The sequence below is a fragment of the Diabrotica virgifera genome, chromosome 4, assembly GCF_917563875.1.
Source record: "Diabrotica virgifera virgifera chromosome 4, PGI_DIABVI_V3a".
Taxonomy (NCBI): domain Eukaryota; kingdom Metazoa; phylum Arthropoda; class Insecta; order Coleoptera; family Chrysomelidae; genus Diabrotica; species Diabrotica virgifera.
In genome coordinates, this window is record NC_065446.1 from 195,980,094 (window position 1) to 196,002,603 (window position 22,510).

Here is a 22,510-nt window from a genome sequence, read left to right on the forward strand (position 1 = left end):
CTAAAGACAAGAAGTATTCTTGGTGGGAATTTGGTGGGTAGTATGCCGCTGATACTGTTAATGGACCTAGCCAATCTTCAATTACGATACTGGTTGCCTGTAGAAAGTTTTTACTGAATTTAGGTAACTCATAGTGTTTAATTTGGTGTCTAATGAGCACTGCCGTTCCTCCTCTGGCTATCCTGTTAGCTTCTGGATGTGTTGTGTGGTACATTAAATAATTTTTAATATTAAAGTAAGAACTACTGTTAAAGTGGGATTCTGATATTAGAAGAATGTCAATGTCGTTGTGCGCAAGAAATACTTCTACTTCTTGTTTGTGTTTGGCAAGGCCGTTTGCATTCCAAAGGGCAATTTTATACAGTTGGGCCATTTCTAATTAAGAGATTTGTTAGTTGTGTGAGTTGTTCTCTAAGTGATTTTATTTCTGCTGCCATTTGGTTCATTATTTGTTGTTGGTTTGTACAGTGGAACCCCGTTAACTCGGATTAATTGGAACCGCGGCCGATCCGGGTTATCGAAAATCCGGGTTAGCCGGAGAAAATGGTAAAAATTAATAAAATATGGTATGCTTACAGATAAACTCCGTTATAATTGTCACACAGACACTGGTAAACCACGTTCGCATTCCACACAAAACCACACATACAAAGCGTCGTCAAAAGTCTCATTCTTAGCTTTATTAGCTTTGCACCTATTAAACTGTCTTTTGTTATCATTTTGAAAAAAAAAATTCTTCGATTTTAGTTCTATTTTTCTTCCAATCCGATACTGTAGATGTACCGACACCATAATATAATGCTGCAAGATTCACCTTTATCAATTCTACTTAATGCTTCTAGTTTCTTTTCCATTGTCACTACAACATTTTTACGTTTTGTTGCCCTTATAGACAAAAGACACGCAAACACAAAATCTGAATAAATTTACGAACGATTACAAAACGGAAGCGAACAATAATACGACTTTACTACACACAATACCGTCTCTGATGTTATGTTATTTAATAACAGTGATGACTAAGACCATTGTTAAAAAAGAATTTTAATAGTCTTTTCTAAACAATGCTAACACAGACAGTTTCAAAAAAATAAAGGATAATACAGGTGCCTGTTGTTTTCGACAATGAATGTGGTGTACCATGAGTCATTTTTACTATAGTACATGTAGTTCAATCCGGTTCCATTATCTCTCAAATATTATATTACATAGAGTTGGTACAAAACCTCGTGAACCTTGAAAATGCGTATGTATAACCGAAATAAAATGAAGCCAAAAACATACGACTATTTTATTTGCTGCGAATTGCGCGACAGGGTCCCATCTGCACCCTGATATTTTCAGTAATGTCGGATTCATCAATCGTTTCGTTCTTATATTGACGTCACCAAATGAATGAATTAGGTTCACGAGATTTTGTAACAGCAATACATTTTTATTGTTGAAATGTTTGTCTGATAAAAATCGGTCCGGGTTAGCCGGAGTTCCGGGTTATCGGGGGCCGACTTATCGGGGTTCCACTGTAATTGTATTTTGAAGAATGGATAATATATTATTGTCACTGGCAACTTGCGCATATGTTGGCCTGTATTGATGAAATGGATGACATCAAAATTCAGAGTTATATTGTAGTTTTGTTCCTAATGTTTTTACTGGACTGGTGTCGTTTTTGCACACAACGTTTATCTTAAAGGAGTCTATTTCTCTCAAAAAGTTAGTTTCTGAAAATTGTGGACTTTGCTGTTTTTGAAATGACCGATTCAATTATAAGTAATTAGACATTATTTTTATCTATGAAACTATTGTTACAATTTTTTGAAAAGGTAGAAGCAAAACAAACATTATTCACATCATTCGAATAAGGCCGAATTTATATTAATAACGAACGACTTTTATTTTACTATGCAGTTCACAAATTATGTATTCCAATATTAACTTACTATACATACATTTATTATCTGCTAGCTTTACTTAGGTCCATTTTTCCGATGTAAAAATATCTAATAAACGCAATATTGATTAAATTAAAAATAAAAAGGTAAAGTTGGTATGGTATTCGAACCACGATTATCCACGTCGTGAACCAAAGACCATTTCTCGTCACCACCCGCTCGAACTGTCAATACATAATACTCGATAAAGTGGGATAGTCACGTCGCGTCGTCGATATTCCCCTTAAGGGGGAAGTCTACTGTGACAAGGGAATAAACAGGCCGATTTTCCGGTTTTTTTTTCTAACAAAATGTGGCTCGTACATTAAATTAAATTAAACCGTCATCTTTATTATATATTCAAGTATTTGTAAAAAAAATTTTAAGTCGAAATATTCAAAATGGCCGTCGTGGCACTCCTTCAAGCGCAGGTCCGTTTTTTTAGGTGCCCAAACGGTGTACATGAAATACCACGTCTGGGTGATCTGAAACAAAAAACAAAATATGGTTATCATCTACATAGTATTGACTCTCGTCTGACGGAGGATTTTTTTGATATCGTTTTTTGTTTAATTGTTATAAACAATAATAACATCAAATTTGGGCAAAAAAAAAATAGAAAAAAATTTCAAGAATTTTTTTTCGGCGCCAAAATTTTTTATCGACAAAATCCTCCGTCAGACGAGAGTCAATACTATGTAGATGATAACCATATTTTGTTTTTTGTTTCAGATCACCCAGACGTGAGATTTCATGTACACCGTTTGGGCACCTAAAAAAAACGGACCTGCGCTTGAAGGAGTGCGACGACGGCCATTTTGAATATTTCGACTTGAAATTTTTTTTACAAATACTTGAATACACTTCGTCCAATTTACTTACCGTTGCACGTCATCCGCGTCATAGCTTGTAACATGACACCAACACGAAATATTTAGGCGGTAGGTGTGTTATATTTTAGAATCATTGTGATTCTAAAAAAGAACACAGCTACCGCCTAAATATTTCGTGTTGGTGTCATGTTACAAGCTATGACGCGGATGACGTGCAACGGTAAGTAAATTGGACGAAGTATATATAATAAAGATGACGGTTTAATTTAATTTAATGTACGAGTCATATTTTGTTAGAAAAAAAAATTCGGAAAATCGGCCTGTTTTTTCCCTTGTAACAGTAGACTTCCCCCTTAAATTAAAAAGAGACTACCGACCAATTAGGCTCATTTATCTCTGTCGCAACCGTCACCCATTTTAAGATGACAGGGAGCAATCTAGAGCATTATATATCTATGAATGTACATGCTAACATGCTAACCACCAAGATATTGTTTAACAAAAATATGTGGGTCAAAGCCCAGTGAAAGTTGTCCGTCAAGGAAACATTGGTTTAAAATGTTACATTAATCTAGGATGTTTAAAATAATTATTTATAATTTATTAATTTTTGGTGCTACGCGAAGGACAGCGGTGCCCGATTCACACAAGTTGATTTCCACCAAAATTTCTTCCAATATTTATCTAATATATTATTTTCTTACTCTATATTTTGTTGTAATTTATTATTTTCATTCCACAAAAATCAAACTAATTTGATTATTGTTTGTGAAATATTGTTTAAACAATTGCATATGTTTAAAAATAATAAACTTTTATTCTCTAAGTTAAAATATATGAACAAAGAAAGTTTTTTCTAAAAAAAAGTGTTATTTCAAACGACAGAGTATATGTTTTTATTTTGCAATAAATAAAATTTACTTATATCGAAATTTACTAATAATTAAAATTTATCAATAATTATCAAAGGTCAATGAAATGCCCAATCAGAGTAAACGTATCCGCTGTCCTGCGCGTTGCGCCAAAAATTAATGTTTATTTAAAAAAATTCCTGACGCCGCGCGCCGTGGTAGTAAACCGATTTTAATTTTGCAAATAGGTACAGTATTCTTCTTATGTAAAAAAAATTCAACTTGGATTGTAAAATTTATTTTGCAAAATCTATTGAACCGATCGTAATGAAATTTACAGTATTGTTTTATTATATTCCAAAGCTTTTGGGTAAAACATGAAAGTTAATTACGCAACTTTTATGTCAGTGCAACTTTTCTCGAAAATGAAAACTTTTAAAGTTATAATCAAAGAACGAAGAAAAAAATCGAATTTTTCCTTAATTTTTTGACATTTTGATTATTTAAACAATGTTTCGAACCTTTTTGAGTGGGAGGATAACTAAAATATTATTATATGAGTTATTTTCAAGCAATTTCTGCAAAAAAATATGAGTCACCTCTCTACATCCAAATGTACTAATATTTTTACAGGTGCGCCCTGGTCTATAGGTAATCTTAAAATCATTCTATAATAATTAATTATTCTGTTTGACATAACAAAATTTACTGTATTGTTTCCACGTGTTTTTTATCATACGAAAAAGGCGTGGAAGCAAATTTTATTAAAAAACGGTTTTTTATATGTTGATATTTTGATTTTAGGATATTTGCAATTAGTAGAAAATAAGTTAAAAAGTCTCAGCGTGTCAGTACGACTTAAAAAACCCGATCCAGAATTTGAATCTATGAAGGAATATGGATCAACTTTAGCTAGTAACCTTAACAATCTTCTTAAAGCTCGTTCTAGAGTTGCGGAAAAACAATACAATGTCCATAAACTGCATGCGAACTACGGAAGAGTATTTAGCGAATGGAGTGCTATAGAAAAGGAAATGGGAGATGCTCTGCAGAAATCGGGGCATTATTTGGATTCGTTAGCCTCTAGGTATGTCAAGTTCGATTTTTAATTATTACGATATATAGGCAATGCTACTGAATAGGCGACGTAGAACCTAATTACTTAAAATCTTGTATATTTACGGTAGATTATAAGTATTATACATATACAGTGCTCTTCAGATACAACTATCCACTTTAATAACTTTTGAACCACTGATTTTTGGAAAAAACGCAAAAACACGTCAAATAATACACAGGGAGACATTATGCCATATTTAAGCTTGCCAGGAAAGGCGTCCTCTCACCCCGCTTATCATCCCTTAACCTTTTTTAAATTACTACCCCCTTTTTTATTTTATATTTGAATTCTCCTCTTTGTACTGATTTCAAAAATGTATAACACTTGATGCTTAAAGTGATCAGTTTATGAGAAAAATAAATACGAAATCAACAAAACTGGATTGAAAAAAATTATTTTTTTAACAATTTTTATTACACACAAACATTTAGAATGAACATTTCACTACCAAAAATTTTAAAATAATTATTCAAAATGAAGTAAACATTTCTGTTGTATGTAGGCATATGAATTTATTAAAATTCTTAAAATTATCCCCAAGGGAGTGGAAGTACAAAACGTTTTCGGTCAACCTGACCATCATCAGTGTAAACGTCCAGTGTACAAGTAATTGTAACTAGCCACTTCAATAGGTGTAAAAACTTCTAAATTACATTATTGTTACATTCTATATTAACCTTTAACTACCCGCTCATCAAGTTATAACATAACTACACGCGTGGCGTACTTTGTACGCCACAAGAAAATACACTTAAAAACAGCGGATTTGTTTAATTTTTATATTTAAAAAAAGCATTAGAAGATGAAGTCGCAGGCACAAAAATAAATGGCCTACCCATATGTGAAATTAGATACGCCGATGACACAATACTAATAGCAGAAACTATTACAGATCTACAAAGAATTTTAGATAAGGTTGTTGCAACGCGTGAAGAATTTGGTCTGTCACTAAACATAAAGAAAACGAAATTCATGGTTATATCAAAGAAAAATATTAGAAACATAAATCTACACGTAAATAATAAGACGATAGAACGAGTTCAGAATTATAACTATGTATTTAGGGACAAACATTAGTGAAACAAACGATTATACCAAAGAAATCCGAATTAGAATAGAAAAGGTTAGAAGTGCATTCACTAATATGAAACAAATATTATGTAGTAGAGACCTCAGCCTAAATCTTAGAAAGCGAGTACTAAAATGTTATGTATTTTCTGTTATTTTGTATGGTGTGGAGACATGGACTCTCAATAAACAATGCCTCAATAGATTGGAAGCATTTGAGATGTGGACGTATCGAAGAATGCTGAGAATCTCCTGGACAGACAGAATAACCAATGAGGAAGTACTAAGGAGAATACAGAACAGCAGGGAGATACTGGATTCCATTAAAATAAGAAAACTTCAATACTTGGTCATATAACACGTGGTGACAGATATGAACTCCTAAACTTAATTATGCAGGGAAAGATTCAAGGAAGGAGCAGCATAGGTAGGAGAAAAATGTCCTGGCTGAGAAATCTCAGAGAATGGTTTGCATGCAGCTCAACTGAACTCTTTCGGGCTGTAGTATTAAAAGTGAGAATAGCAATGATGATTGCCAACTTTCGACGCGGAGATGGCACGTAAAGAAGAAAGAAGAGTAGTTGAAATCTCGGTATGCCAGTTCAGAGTCCTTGTTAGTTGAACTCCCAAGTAGGACACCGTTGACTGCAGTGCAATTTTCACGCAATCTTTCGACCAGATTAATCAGTCTTTGGGTATGATTGAGTACCGCAGGGTCCCTGCCAATGACTAGAAGAGCTATATCGACTGCGCATGGGATGTCGAGGCCTTCCGAAGTTGTGTGTGTGTATACTGTATATAAAATTGGAGCCAAAAGGGAGCTCTAGTGGACCCACTTAGTTTTTCTGCGACTTTGAGTCGAACCGTTCTACAGTTGAGTTAGGATCGCATTAACTTTATGTAAAGGAGAGGCAGTCCTTCTTCTTCTTTAGGTGCCGTGTCCGGATTCACACGATGGATGTCATCATGTTTACCAGTTCCTGAAACTTTTCTCTATAGGCTGCTGCGCGAAATAACTATTCTACTGTGGAACCACACCATTGTCTAATATTACGCAACCATGAAAGATTCTTTCGACCAATCCATATCTTTCCCTCTTGTATTATAAGGCGAAGTAGAGGTACTTAGGTCCTCTAATTATGTGGCCGAAGTATTCTGTTTTTCTCATCTTTATGATATTTATGAGCAGACCTTCTGAATTCATCATTTGGAGAAGATCTTCATTGAAAGTGTGCGAAACCCACGATATCTTTAGGATTCGTTGATGGCACCAGACAATTCGAATGTTACCAGACCTCATCGAAAGTCTGATCGCTTGGTGCTTTTATTGCTGCTTATTTTGTTGCGCTTCGTGTTATTGGACCTATACGCATGCAAGTGGACAGTGTTTTATTTGCCAGTTTATAGGGCAGTCAATGAGGGTATTTGGCTCCAAATTCCATCCTACTACATCGATTTACTTGATATTTTCACAGTAAGTAGGGAATAGCTCATGAAACAAAGTCTACGATATGCCGATGCGCGCTTTTATCTTGGGGGTGGTTGCCACCCCTTCTCGGGAGTGAAAAATGTTTTGGTTAAAATAGCCACGGAAGAGGCTAGAGAATCTAATTTTAAGCAAAAACTGTTCTATAATTATTTTTTGAAAACTCAATACTTTTTGAGTTATTCGTGGTTGAAAATTGGCCATTTTCATTGAAAAATTACACCTTTTCGGAGGGATTTTCGTGAATACCTTAAAAACTATATAAAATCTAACAAAACTACTATATAAAATATTTCTGTAGGTTATAAAAAAACAAAGAGATTCGTTTCTTCATAAATCTTCTAGTTAAAATAGAAAGAGGGATATGGTAGGTAAGAAGAGTTTGTTTTTTTTGCTGCATGCTCAAATCGGTGTATTCAACGTGAAATAACAGAGAAACGGTCGATTTTAGGTGTATAATGATACTAACAACTTTTGTATTGCTTGAAAAGACCTCTAAAATGAGCAATACCAAATGTCGATTACATTCAAACTAAGCGAGATATTCTGCAAAAAACTTGATGACTAATGTATTTTAAGAAGAAATGAGAAGTATATTTAACCCCTCATCCATCAGAATTTAAATACATCGTTTTCCTTCTACAATACTTTTTATTATAGTGTTATTTATATGTTCAAAAAGTTGGACTGGTTTAAAATGAATGGTTTTTGAAAAAATAAGATCAAATTATAGAGCGCATTTTTAAATTTCCTTAAAAATCTTCCTTTTTCTCAATGTAACTCGAAAATGATAAGAGATACGAAAACAAGATACCACACAAAAATGTAGGGTTTTTTCAGATAAAAATTTCCTTTTTATTTTTCATTACTGTATCTCTTATCATTTTCAAGTTACATGGAGAAAAAGGAAGATTTTTAAGAAAATTTAAAAATGTTCTCTATTCGCAGCGTGCAAGTACTTGGAAGGGAATTAAGAAACGATCGTGCGCGAATAGCGGAGAAATATTGCAACTTTCTTAAATAATTCATATTGTCAATTGAAATTGTCAAATTGACGTACATTTCATATCTACTGTCATTGAAGAAGAAAAATTATATGTTGCTCCATAATATTGATATGATATGCAATTATTATATAAAGGTAAATTTAATAAATTGTATTTTGCTTTTAATAACTAATTTTATTTACTACATACAATTGTTTACGTTTTAATAACATAACCCGACTCTTATTTTTTCTTCTTATTATTTTTTGGACTATGGCCTTGACAATTATCCAGTAACCAGGACTAATATAATTGGGCAATATAATTAAAAGTGCGAATAAAGTTGCAGAGCGGAGAAATAGGTGTCGCTTTGCCGAACTTGCACGGTGTCAATAATTTGATCTTTTTTTTTCAAAAACCATTCATTTTAAACCCGTCTATTCTTTTTCTCATGATCATCTTTCAGTGCGTCACAGTTTTTCGATTTCTTTCTAACGCATTAAATTGTATGTGACAGAAAAAAAAGGCACGTCCGTGATTACAACATTTATTCTAGTTGTTCTAGTTGTCGATAGATGGCGCCATAATAAAAAAAATAATTTTTTTTAATTAGATAATAATATTACAAATATAATCTGTATAATTTATAAGACTATACAAATCAAAGAAAATACCATTTTATAAATGCAAGAAACACATTTGATTTGTTTTTATTTCAAATTGAAAATAAAATGTGACAACTGTCAGATTTAACTAAAATGTCATGTTAGAATAAATGTCATAAATGTGTATTATCACGGACTTACCCTTTTTCCTATCATTTGTTTCGCACTGAAAAATGCTCATGAAAAGGACAATAACTTTCTGAACATAGAAATAACACTAGAGTAAAAAGTAATAGAAGGAAAACGATGCATGTGCATTTTGGTGGGGGGTTAAAATTACTTCTCATTTTTTCTTAAAACACAATAGTTATCAATTTTGTTTGCAGCATATCTTGCTTAGTTTTAATGTAATGGACCTTTAGTATAGCTCATTTAAAGGTTTTTCAAGCACTACAAAAGGTATTGGTAGCATTATGCAAGTAAAATCGACGGTTTCTCTGTTATTTCAAGTTGAATACCTTAATTTGAGAATGTACCAAAAAACAAACTATTTTCACCTACCATATCTCTTTTTGTATTATAACTAGAAGAGTTATGGAGGCAAGTGTCTCTTTGTTTTTTTATAACTTACAAAAATGTTGAATATAGTTTTTTTTAGTTAGATGCATAGTTTTTAAGGTATTCGCAAAAATCCGTTCGAAAAGGTATTATGTTTCAATGAAAATGGCCAATTTTCATCCACGAATAACTCAAAAAGTATTGAGTTTAAAAAAAAATTATAGACCAGTTTTGGCTTAGAATTAGGTTCTCTAGCGAATTCCGTGATAATTTATACCAAAAAATGTTCCACCCTTGAGAAGGGGTGGGAACCACCCCCCAAGATAAAAGCACACATCGGCATAGGTAGACTTTGAATTAGGAGATAAGTAGAGGCTAGGCCCAAAATTTCATTAAAATTCATGCAGTAGGATAGAATTCGGAGGTAATATCCTATTCTTTCTCCCATTGACTGGCGTATTAGTTGCATGTTTGATTTTTTACGTTTTTGTGATTTGCATGTCTTTGAGTTAAGTGTCTTTGGGCATCATCTCTCAAGTTATTCAAAGTGAGGTCAACCCCGGATACCGCAAATCCAATATCTATAGATGATTTGGAATTGTTGTATGCAAGAAAAGATTAACGTCTTAAAAATTAAGATTTATAATTGAAGGGTGCATAACCAAATAATCTCTGTTTTATTTAATTTTATTTAATATGCTCTACATACCTTGTAGGCCTAGGGCTTTACAACTTAACAATTACAATTTTACATAATACAAATGACAATAATTTGATTTAATGTCTATGTAAAAATTGCTGCACTATTTTTCTCCACGGCATCCTATTTTTTGCTTTCTCTTTCCAGTCTGTAATTTCCATCGATCCTATATCTTCTTGAAACTTTTCGTGCCATCTTTTTCTTGGTCTACCTCATCTCCATGTCCCAACTGGTCTTAACAGTACCTTCTTTGGCATTCTTGACCTATCCATCCTCTCGACATGACCTGCCCACCTGATTCTTTGTGCCTTTGTGTATCTTGTTATAGTTGGTTCCTTCTAAAGCATCCTTATTTCTTGATTAGTTCTTCTTTGCCAACCGTCTGCCGTATTTTTTCCTTCAAAAATAGTCCTCAGTACCTTGCGTTCCCACCTCTCTATTATTTCTTCTTCTGTTTCGTTTAGTACCCATGTCTCACATCCGTAGGTGACTGTTGCTCTTATTACAGTTTGGTATATTCTGATTTTCTTCTTTCTTGATACATAATTTGATTTTAATAATTTTTTTAAACTGCCGACCTTTCGGTTACCTTTAGCTATCCTGTGCTTTAGTATTTTGCTCGTGTCCTTTTTCATCTATTATGGCACCTAGATATGTAAAGTGCTTTACTCGTTTAAATTTATATTCTTTTCCATCGAACACTGTTAACTTTAGCATATCTTCAGGTTCTCTTTCTGTGCTGCCTAGCACCATATACTTCGTCTTTTATTAATTTATTTCTAGGCCTAATTTTTTTGCCTCTCTGACTAATCTTCATGATTTTCTTTAATTCGGTATTAGTTTTTGCTAGCAGTGTAAGGTCGTCGGCGTAGGCCATGCATTGATGCTCGTTACGGTAGATCGTTTCTTGTGTTTCTATTCTGCTGTTCCTTACAATTGTTTCCAAAACTAGATTAAATAACACAGTTGATAGAGGGTCACCTTGTCTGAGTCCTTTTTTGACTACAAACTCTTTCGATTTGTGACTGTTCCACACTATTTCGTTAGATGTCATATTTAAAGTAATTCTTATTATAGGTCTTTGGGCATCATCTCTCAAGTTATTCAAAGTGAGGTCAACCCCGGATACCGCAAATCCAATATCTGTAGATGGTTTGGGATTGTTGTATGCAAGAAGAAAAGATTAACGTCTTAAAAATTAAGATATATAATTGAAGGGTGCATAACCAATTAATCTGTTTTCGTATTTTAGTATAGATTCAAACCTCGAAGACGAAGAACTGTTAGCGGACCAACTAAAAGAGTACCTATTTTTCGCATATGCCCTCCAAAATGTATGCAAGAATCACGAATTATTACAACTTCAACTAGAGACCGCCGAAGATTCCGTAACAAATAAAAATGTCGAACGCGTTCGAGTTCAACAGGGCAAAATCGGTTTGATGTCGAAATTGTTTGGAGCCGTCGATACCGAAGAGGTTAGAGAATATAAAGTAACTTTGTTAGACCAGCAGATACAAGAGGGGGTTACAACCATGAATAATGCCAAAGATTGTTTGAGGTAAGGTGCAATCAATATATTTTTTGTATAATAGCATATTACCTGCATAAAAGATTCATTTAAATAAATTAAATGGACTTGTTTGTGAGACCTGTTTGTAAACACACGTTTTATAATTTACGGTCGATTTAAACAAATTACCGCTAAATAAAAGCCTTTTAATAGTTAAGTTTTACTAGTGCAGTGACATAAAATACCAAGAACAGCAACTGTGAGTAAATTTTTAATATTAACTGCATCCAGACGATTTTTGTTAGGCTGATTGAGGTTAGATATCAGATCCATAGGACTGAAAAGTAATTAGCTAGTAAAAACTCGCCTAGCGAAATAAAGAATTTTTAACAACAAAAGACAGGGTTGGCCTGGGAAAAATGTTTTGGACAATAATTATATTTAACAAAATAACTTAGCAAATTTGAATATTTTAAATAAAATGTCACAACCAACATTTACAAATCAATCTTCATCCAACAACACTCACCCAGATAATAATTTAAATAATATGAATACCTCCAACACATCTTATGCAAGCACTGTCTCAAAAAATATCTACAAGTATCCTAACAAAGACCAGGCACTTATCTTCGGCTCCATTCAGGGAGCAAAACTTCAAGATTATCTTCTCCAATTGGGACCTCTGGTAAAACCAATAAACATCATTTTCTCTAGCAGAATTTCACACAACAGAATATGTGTTTATCTAACCAATAAATCACTGGTTGATGAGTTTTTAACTAATCATGGTCAAATTGTTGTCAATAATGAAGTCATCAAAGCAAGACGTCTAATTTCACCAGCAGACAGACTAGTATTATCGAATGTAAGCCCAACGATCCCACACGAAACTCTTGTAACCTTACTGGAAAATATTGGATTAAAATTAGTTTCTCCAATAAACTTTCTTAGAATAGGTGCATCAAATCCAGAATACCAACACATACTCAGCTTCAGAAGACAGGTGTATATCGCTCCTTCCCCAGATATTACCATACCCGAATTCTTAGAAATAACACATGATAATCTATCATATCATATCTTTTTAGCCCTAGACAGTCAACGCTGCTTCACCTGCAAATTATCGGGTCATGTTGCATCCCAATGCCCTTCGGGCAATATTAACCCACATTCCCAACAATCATCACAACCCACACATAATGTTCCAATCTCGTCAATATCTCAACCGGATGAAACATCTCCTAATGACTTAAATTCCCACTCAATAAATAATATTCTACCCGAAAGTTCCTCAGTAGTAGAAAATTGTGCAAAAGTCGCCAATACTGCTTTGATCACATCCAATCTGGTAACAAATCCAGATCACACTGCTCAATCTGAAAATATCCCAACCTCGGACAAAACTACTAAGTCAACAACTTCATCCGCAACAAAACGAACAGCTGAAGATATGACCCCAGCCACTCCAGTAGAACAAAGGCCACCCAATACTTCTACCTTCTCTCTTCCCCAAACAGTCGTTCAGAAAAACAAAAAACCCAAATCTAATACATCAGATCAAGAAATAGAACTTACTGAATCTATTATAAACTATATCGACTCTCATTCTCCTCATTTCATAATCAACAGCCATCAGCTTTAACAGCTCCTAGAAAATACATACGGATCGAGGGATGTTCTTAGCATTGCGGAAGACTTCACAGAAGATATTCCAAAACTAATAGATATGTTAGAAGAACTTCATCCTCACGCAAACACTAAGAAACTAAAAACTCGTGTCACAAGGCTAAAAAAGAAATTACTAAAGCAATCCTAAGATTTAAGTGATACCCAATCTGATATCTCAAATACATCTCAAGATACCCAATAAATACATTCGAGTCATTACTCCAGTGGAACTTAAATGGGTACTATACCCGTTTAAATATGCTACAGCATATCATAGCTCTCCATTCTCTGGACATATTGTGTCTACAAGAAACTCACTTCCGAGACGAAAATGTCCACAAAATGAGGGGATACAATGAATTCGTTAAAAACCGAAATGTACAAGTTGCGAGTGGCGGCGTAGCCATTTACGTCTCAAAGAATCTACAAGCAACACAAATTAGAATAAATACAAACCTAGAAGCGATAGCCGTAAAAATTAAAGCACAACTAAATTACACCATCTGCAACATATACATTCCTCCTGACCATTATTTAATTGAGGATGAACTGGAGTCTCTAGTTAATCAACTTCCAACTCCTTTCATTCTTCTAGGAGATTTTAATGCCCACAATTACTCCTGGGGTTCTCAAAAAACAGACAGAAGGGGACGAATTCTATCAAACATATTCAACACCATGAACATAAGTTTACTGAATGATGGCAGCAATACTAGATTCAATATAGCTACTGGCAATTCTTCTTGCATCGATCTTTCATTATGTAGCCCAACTGTTAGTCCTTACCTTGAATGGAGAGTTATGGATGACTTACTAGGCAGTGACCACTTTCCTATAAAATTAACGAATTCAATTATAAAAGACAAAATATCAAACGGAGATAGTATCCATCAGAAATGGAAAATAAAGAAAGCCGACTGGAGCTCTTTCTCAAAAACCATTGAGAATAATATATATAAAATTAATGAGTGGAAGGACGCAAATACAGCAGTAACTCAACTTAACGAAATAATCATAAAAGCCGCTGAATTTTCAATAGGAAAAACAAAACATATCAAGAAATTTAAACCTGTGCCTTGGTGGAATGACGAATGTGCCGAAGCAATACAAAACAGCAAATCTGCTCTAAATAGATGTAGGAGGGAGAAAACCGCAACAAGTATAATTGAATACAAAAAACATAGGGCAAAAGCAAGATATATTACCAACAAAAGTAAAAAAGAGTCATGGAAGAAGTTCGTAGGAAGCATAAACAGAAACACTACAATATCATCGGCATGGAGGAAGATACAAGGTATTTATGGAAACAAAACTTACCATGTCATTAAAGCATTAGATTATGACGGCAAACGAATAAACCAAACAAAAGAAATAGGTGAAGCATTCGCAGACTATTACCATAAGCTTTCCATAAACAGAAATATAACTAATGATAACATTGCCCTCCCTACGGAATTCAAAGAGCTGGAAAACCTTAATTCTCTTAACAAGCCACTGACAAAAGAAGAAATGGAGGAATCTCTCTCATCACTAAGATACAGTTCTTCTGGTCCCGATGACATCCCTCCAGTTTTTCTAAAAAATCTCCCAGAAACGGCGAAACAAATCCTGCTTAATATCTTTAATCACATGTGGAATAATAGTGACTTCCCCTAAGGGCCGGTTGTTCGAACGCTAATCAACAATGATCATTATCAAATAATTAATTACTGTCAATGTCAACTTTGTTTGGGTTGTCAAAACATAATTAATTACAATTCTGAGACTATAATCAATTAATATAACAATAATTATTAACATAATTAATAATAAATCTCATAATTGCAATTAATTATGTTTTCAGCAACCCAGACAAAGTTGACATTGACAGTTTTGGTGACAGTAATTAAATATTTAATAATGATCATTGTTGATTAGCGTTCGAACAACCGGCCCTTAATCTGGAAGAAAGCAACAATCATCCCCATACTTAAATCTAACAAATCTTCACTCTTGCCTGAATCTTACAGGCCAATCTCCCTAACCTGCTCCATGAGTAAATTGCTAGAAAAAATAATCAACAAGAGACTAATATGGTTTTTGGAAACTCACAAATTATTAATTCCCGAACAATCCGGATTTCGACCATCTAGAAGCACACTTGATAACATTATTGATCTAGAAAGTCATATTCACGAAGCATTTGCTACTAAAGATAAATGTCTAGCAATTTATTTTGACATTAATAAAGCCTTTGATTCTACATGCCATAAAATCATCCTAAATAAACTACATCACTGGGGATTGAAAGGCAATATAATAAATTTCATACGCAATTTTTTATCTCAAAGAGAATTCCAAGTCCGAATTTCTGGAACAATATCATCAACCAAGAAACAATTAAACGGCACACCACAAGGATCAATTCTAAGCCCAACTTTATTTTTAATTGCTATGAATGATGTCTTAAAAGATTTAAAGAAACCAGTTGTAGCCAGACTTTACGCAGATGACATGATCGTGTTTATCAAGGGAAGATGTCTTAGCACCATGGCTCAAAGCCTTCAGCAATGCATAACATCCTTCGAACGTTGGTCTATAATGTCTGGGTACAATTTCTCCCCAAACAAAACAAATTGCATATTATTCTCAAAAAGAAACATACCAGAGCAGCATCGACCATCAATATTCCTATACAACCAGAAACTAAGCTATACTCCACACATAAATTTTCTGGGCATGATATTCGACGAACGTCTGTCGTGGAAAAATCATATTAAAACACTAACTCTTTCTTGTCAAAAGGGCTTAAATTTATTAAGATGCTTAGCAAACAAGTCTTGGGGATCTGATGGTCTAATGCTGCTAAAAATATACAGAAGCCTAATTCGATCGAAAATTGATTATGGATGTATTGCATACACATCTGCTCGCCCTTCAATATTAAAATGCTTAGATCCTATACACAACACCGCAATAAGAATAATTCTAGGGGCTTACAGGACAACGCCTGTAGAAAGCCTATACTGCGAACTGGGCGAACCAGCTCTATCTTTCAGACGACAAATTCTTAGTTTATCCTATGCCTCCAGAATAGCATCAATACCATCAATTCCTGCTCACAAAAACACGTTCTGCAATCGTTTCAAATCAACTTTTCAACATAGCACCTCTCCACCACCCTTTTATGTTAGAATTCACCGGTATATATCAACGTTAAATCTCCAAAATTTCCCCAGAACGTGGTTAATGAATGAACACAGCATTCCTCCATGGATTATCAGAACCCCACATGTAAACACCCAATTGACGAAATATAATAAATACGATACCAATCCACGTCTTATATATCAAAATTATAAACAAATAGTCGCAAAATATAAAAATTATACCCACTTATTCACTGATTCGTCTAAGTCTTCCCAAGGTGTAGGAGCAGCAGTATACATAAACAATGAAACCAAATATTTATTTAAGCTTCCCAGCTCCTACAGTATCTTAAATGGTGAACTTTATGCCATATTACAAGCGTTGAAGCACATTTCCAATGCACAAACCAAACACTCCTTAATAATATCTGACTCACTCAATTCACTGAGACTCATACAACAAACCTTCACGAAAAATCCTATAGTCATACTAATCAAAGAAATATTACACAGTCTGCATCAAACAGACTCAAAAATAGTTTTTCTATGGGTTCCCTCTCAATCGAGGGAAATGAAAACGCTGATCGTTGGGCTTACACAGCTGCGCAATTACCAACATTGGCAGAACAATCAATTCCAGCCGCAGATACAAAACAATTACTAAAATCAATGACTATCAATTTATGGAGTGAAAAATGGAAAACATCCACGAGCAAGTTAAGAGACGTTAAAGAAGATACTGGTCCATGGAATCCACATACAACCAACAGATCGAACCAAGTCATCTTATCTCGTCTTCGGTTAGGACACTGTAAACTTACTCATGAGCATCTCATTACCCATACCGAAGCACCAAAATGCAGAAGGTGTAATATACCAGTATCAGTAAAACATGTGCTAACAGAATGTGATGAATTTGCCGCTTACAAACAATCTATATCTGGTTATTCAAACAATATGAAAGACATTCTTAACCTGCAAACCGACTGTAAACCTCTTTTTCAATTCCTTAATAAATGTAACCTAGCAAGTAAGATTTAATTGTACACAATTTCATACTTTTGTAAACTTATTAATTGTATTCTCGTTACCCCGCTGATGACCTTAGTGGTTAATGCGGTTATTTCTAAATAAAAAAAAAATAAATTAAATACTAAGTTAAATACTATAATGTGTCATAAACCTGGAATGGGTAAAAAGGGCTCCATAATGCTGGACCCCATTTTGTGTTAGCAAAGGGGAAACAAAATTTCTCAACTTTATAGGAAATAAAAAGGCTTGAGATTGGGCAAGCTTTTCAACCTTTGTTTACAAAGTGATAATAGCATGACAATAAGACAGTCGTGACGTCAAACTTCGGCTGTCAGCCTTAAAATCTCTTCGTATTTTTCTATATTTAAACTATATTTATGTATTATATCAGACATTTTCTATCCTATAGAGTATGTATAGTAAATTTCTAATAATCAGTCAGAGTGTACCATGTGACCTATAATAATAATAGTTAACGCTCCCAGCGAATAGGTAAAGTTTACATCTTAATATGATATTCTTACAAGTTTGATTATTAAATTACTAGACATGCAAAAAATATCGCAACCAAATAAACTGATGGGTCATTATAAAGTTTCACTGGCCATTGGTATGTTACATTATTTCTTATAATAAAAAAATTATTTTTTCATTTGCTTCCATAAAAAATTTCAGCTAGTGTTTCAGGCTGCCATAGAAAACCATTGAACTAAGGGACACTGTTTTAGCTCTGCTCCTGTAGGGGGTAGCTTGATATATGTCTCATCATTTTAATAACAAGATATAAGTCAGAAGTTAATAACACAATAATATAGTTCAACAAATTCATAACTAATTGTGAAGGGTGGTCATGGAAAATAAACAAAATAATTTTGAAATTAATACATTTATTATAATATCGAAAATTTTCGCTAACAAGAATAAAAAACCGCTAAACGCCGTAAAAATGAGTGGCGCATACAATATTCCAGCTACAAAAGATCTGATATGAATATTACGTGGCGCGAAAATGTATTTTCATTTTGATGCAAAACAAAATTCTAGTTTTATTTTAAAAGATTTTCCATAATATTTGCTAAATTTGAAGCCACAAAAGAGTAACTTTGAGACAGTTTGAATTTTGAAATTCTTTTGTGGCGCTTTTACTTCAAATTTAGCAAATATTATGGAAAAATCCTTTAAAATAAAACTAGAATTTTGTTTTGCATCAAAATGAAAGTACATTTTCTCAATGTTGTTCTGAAGCTATTTTCTTGTGGCATTTTTACAATTTTAACTATTTAGAATGGGAAATAAGCCACAATATTATTAAAAAATGATTTTTATTAACGTTTCGACGCCCAAATCGGGTGCCGTTGTCAAAATACAAAATACTATTGTAAATATTTTAATAAAAATCATTTTTTAATAATATTGTGGCTTATTTCCCATACATTTTCTCGCCACGTAATATTCATATCAGATCTTTTGTAGCTGGAATATTATATACGCCACTCATTTTTACGGCGTTTAGCGGTTTTTTATTCTTGTATCTTGTATAAGAATGCAATGTTTCTCGATTACACGTTAAGCTTTATAAATGGACGCCTTTGTCGCATTATCTCCCAAATGATCTAGTATCCATCGAATGTACACTAGATTTTTTTTCTATTCGAAATAGATTGAAAAAAATATTGGGATGGCCGGTAAATGAACTCGGATTGTCCGTTGCAAGATCAAATTTCGCGTCGTAACCACTACAAGTACATCGATGGTTAAGAGCATATATAGTATGTCCACTTTTTGCTGATTTTAAGATAACATTATAAAAATATTCAGTAGGGTCATATTATGAATGTTCTGCATAATTATTTCAAGTCCAGAATGATTGTAAATGGGTTAAACGGCCTTGCCAAAATATAGTATTTCCCATTTGTACTAAAAACCGACTTGCACAGATATTTTATGTCCGTTTGGAAGTGTACAAACATAGTATGTTTTGGGACATACAATATTAGTGCTCACGCGATCAAACTTATCATGGCTGTAAATACTGTTTGTCCGGGCATGCAGTAACATACCTTATGTTGTATGTCCATACACATTTTCAAAAAAAATATTTTTTAACCCAATAATACATATTATTTTAAAAAATATCTACATTAAGCTAATAATGATACCCGAACTTATTACCCAAACATTATGATATATCGGTATATCAGCAGTATCAAACAAAAAGTAACGCGAAAACTTCAAAACGTTCTCCTCAACAATTAAGATATTTGGACATACTATATCTGCGCTCTTAACCATCGACATAAACCATTTCGGGAATAATCGTTAATTGGATTATACTTTTGCAGCTTAATAACTTCTAAAGGGCTTAACCGATTTTGATCACTAAACATGAGTTTGAAACGTATTGACAAGTAGTATCTGATGCATCTAAGGTCAAGTATGATAACTGAAGCTATTACAGAAATTATTGAGCTTGAAAAACTTATGAGGCCTATAACTTGAAAATTCGAATTTATCCCGGATATGGGGTATACACCGTTAGATTCGTCTAGAGTCCTTCTACAAACGCTCAGTTATTGGCGCAATTCGTAGGATGAAATTTTGAGTAATTGTCGAAAAACCAAAAGTTTTTCAGTTTTTCGGCTATACTGAGCCATGTGTAAGTCTCATCCTGACGTCTTAGACACCATCTGAAAGCTTAACTCAACACTATTGATTTGGTATATTTGTGGATCTCCTGTCTCTTCTTGAACCGAAGATATATACCCCAAAAAATATGCCGTTTTGTACATACCAGTCCTATAGCTGGCTTATGGGTGGTCAAAAGTCACAAACTACACCGGTTCTGAATCGGCCCTGACCCCCTCTTCAAACACAGAAAAAAAATTCAGATCGGTTTAACTTTTCCACACACATTTTTTTATTTTTTTTTATTACATATTTTAATTTACAATCTGGTTCATCGAAGCTATAAACAAATAGTTTGAATGTTAAATACATGAGGGAGAAGCTGCCCTGTGGCAATCCTCCTATTATAATTTTTACATTTGATCACAATATGTATATTTAATTTATTAAATCTGTTGGCCATAGTTTCTTCAGACGTCTTGCGAATTCGGGAGGAGTGTTCAGCAGTCTTGCTTCATCATTTGGATGACTTCTCAGTCCATCAAGGTAGCTCTTTGTGATCGTTTCAATTTCTTCCTCTACCAAGGGTGTAGCGGAGTCTTCGTGTAGGGTTTTATTGCTTACATACCAGGGTGCGTTGAATATTATCCTCAATATTTTTGATTGGACTCTTTGTATTATCTTGATATTTGATGGCTTTGAGCAACCCCAGAGTTGAACACCATAGGTCCAAATTGGTTTTATCATAGTTTTATACAGGAGCAGTTTATTTTCAATATTGAGTTTTGATTTTCGACCAGTAAGCCAGCTCATTTGTCGTATTTTGATGTTGATCTGGGTTTTCTTGGCTTGAATGTGCGGCTTCCATGTTAATTTTTTGTCAAGGGTTAGTCCCAAATATTTGACTTGTGTGCTGACTGGTAATTGTGTATCGTTTAGTGTATGTTGTTGGACATACATCCCTTCGGTTTGTAAATGTAACTTGGGTTGACTTCGTTTCATTTACCTTCCATTTGTTGAGTCATGTTCCCAATTGATCAAGGTGGTTTTCCACACACATACATACATATCCACAAACATTTTCCCTTTTTTAAATAGAAATTGAGTCATATTTCTGAGCTCGGTAACTTTTAAATGGTATAACCGATTTTCAAAATTTGACAAGCATTAGAAAGGTAATGATCAGTACTATTAGAAGCCGTAAAGGTCGGTTTTAAATTTTCGAAGTTTTTGGGAGTTTTGGGGACGACAACGAAAAACAGACCCTAAATAGGAAGGGCCGTGAAATCCATACCCTTGGACAAAAATTGATGGTTGACATATGAATGGGTGTTGGCCCAATTTTCAATTCAGTCAGATTTAGAAAATCGAAAATTTCGTGTATATATAGTGTCGCGTGTAGGAGAGTGTTGGTGTGCGCCACTGGCGAGAACTGCCGTTCTCTTTTAATAACTTTAATGTTTGATACGACTATATTCTTCGAGTCAACAAGAACAATACAATGGTAACAATATTAGACCTATGAATCTTTGTTGATCGAATCTGTAATTTTGCATTTGTTTCTATATTTTTGTGATTATTTTCTCTTTAAAATATGATTTCTTTTATAATATTTGTTTACTTAAATATTTATATCTTTTTTAGTGATTTTAACCAAAAGTCTCAAAGTGATATTGAACGATTCCAGAACCAAAAAGTAATGGATCTAAAAGATACTCTCAGCAATTATGCATTTCTTCAACTAAAAGTATCTAGGAAGGTAAGCTAAGGAGTAATGAAGCTATTTTCAAGTAAACTAGTCAATACGCTTGTGTTGTGTTTAACATGATCCTTGCCTTTAATAATTTGTGATCCTGGTTCGATGAATAAATTTTGGTTCTTGGGTTTTCTAGTCTGTATGAAGTGTGGCACCTAGTGATGGGGTGCCCAAGATAAGAAATTTTTTTATTATTATTTTTAGCAAATCGTTAGCTCAGAGTTATACTGTTGTATATTATGCAAGTTTTGAGAAAAATGAAAAACAAACAAGGATTTACTGTAACGGAAATACGGGTAAACCTAAGTTTGTATAGGTTTAAAGTTTGCGAGGATATTTATGGTGTTTGTATGTGCAAGTTTTGCGAAAAATCAAAAACAAAAAATGATTTACCCGTAACGAGTAAGTTTATGGTATATGTATGTGCAAGTTTTGAGAAAAATCAAAACCAAAAAATGATTTACCTGTAACGGAGATATCGGTAAATATATTTGTGTATAGTAATGTGTATAGTAAATCATTTTTTGTTCTAAATTTTTCTCAAAACTTGCACATACAACAGTATAATTGAGGGACCCAGACGTAAAAGGGTTTAAGTGCAGTTTTGATAGTTTTTAGATAATATAATCAGCTTCAATTTGTTTGAG

The 22,510-nt window shown here is 33.7% G+C and overlaps 1 protein-coding gene across 2 annotated transcripts in view; it reads left to right on the forward strand.

Annotated features, from left to right (window-relative positions):
- LOC126883283 (sorting nexin-4-like) overlaps positions 1–22,510 on the forward strand; it is a 114,920-nt gene that overhangs the window by 78,431 nt on the left and 13,979 nt on the right. For both annotated transcript variants that reach the window (XM_050648624.1, XM_050648626.1), the window contains exons 3-5: positions 4,420–4,702; positions 11,391–11,699; positions 21,752–21,866. In XM_050648624.1, the coding sequence (XP_050504581.1) occupies positions 4,420–4,702; positions 11,391–11,699; positions 21,752–21,866 (707 nt within the window). The remainder of the gene's footprint in view (positions 1–4,419; positions 4,703–11,390; positions 11,700–21,751; positions 21,867–22,510) is intronic.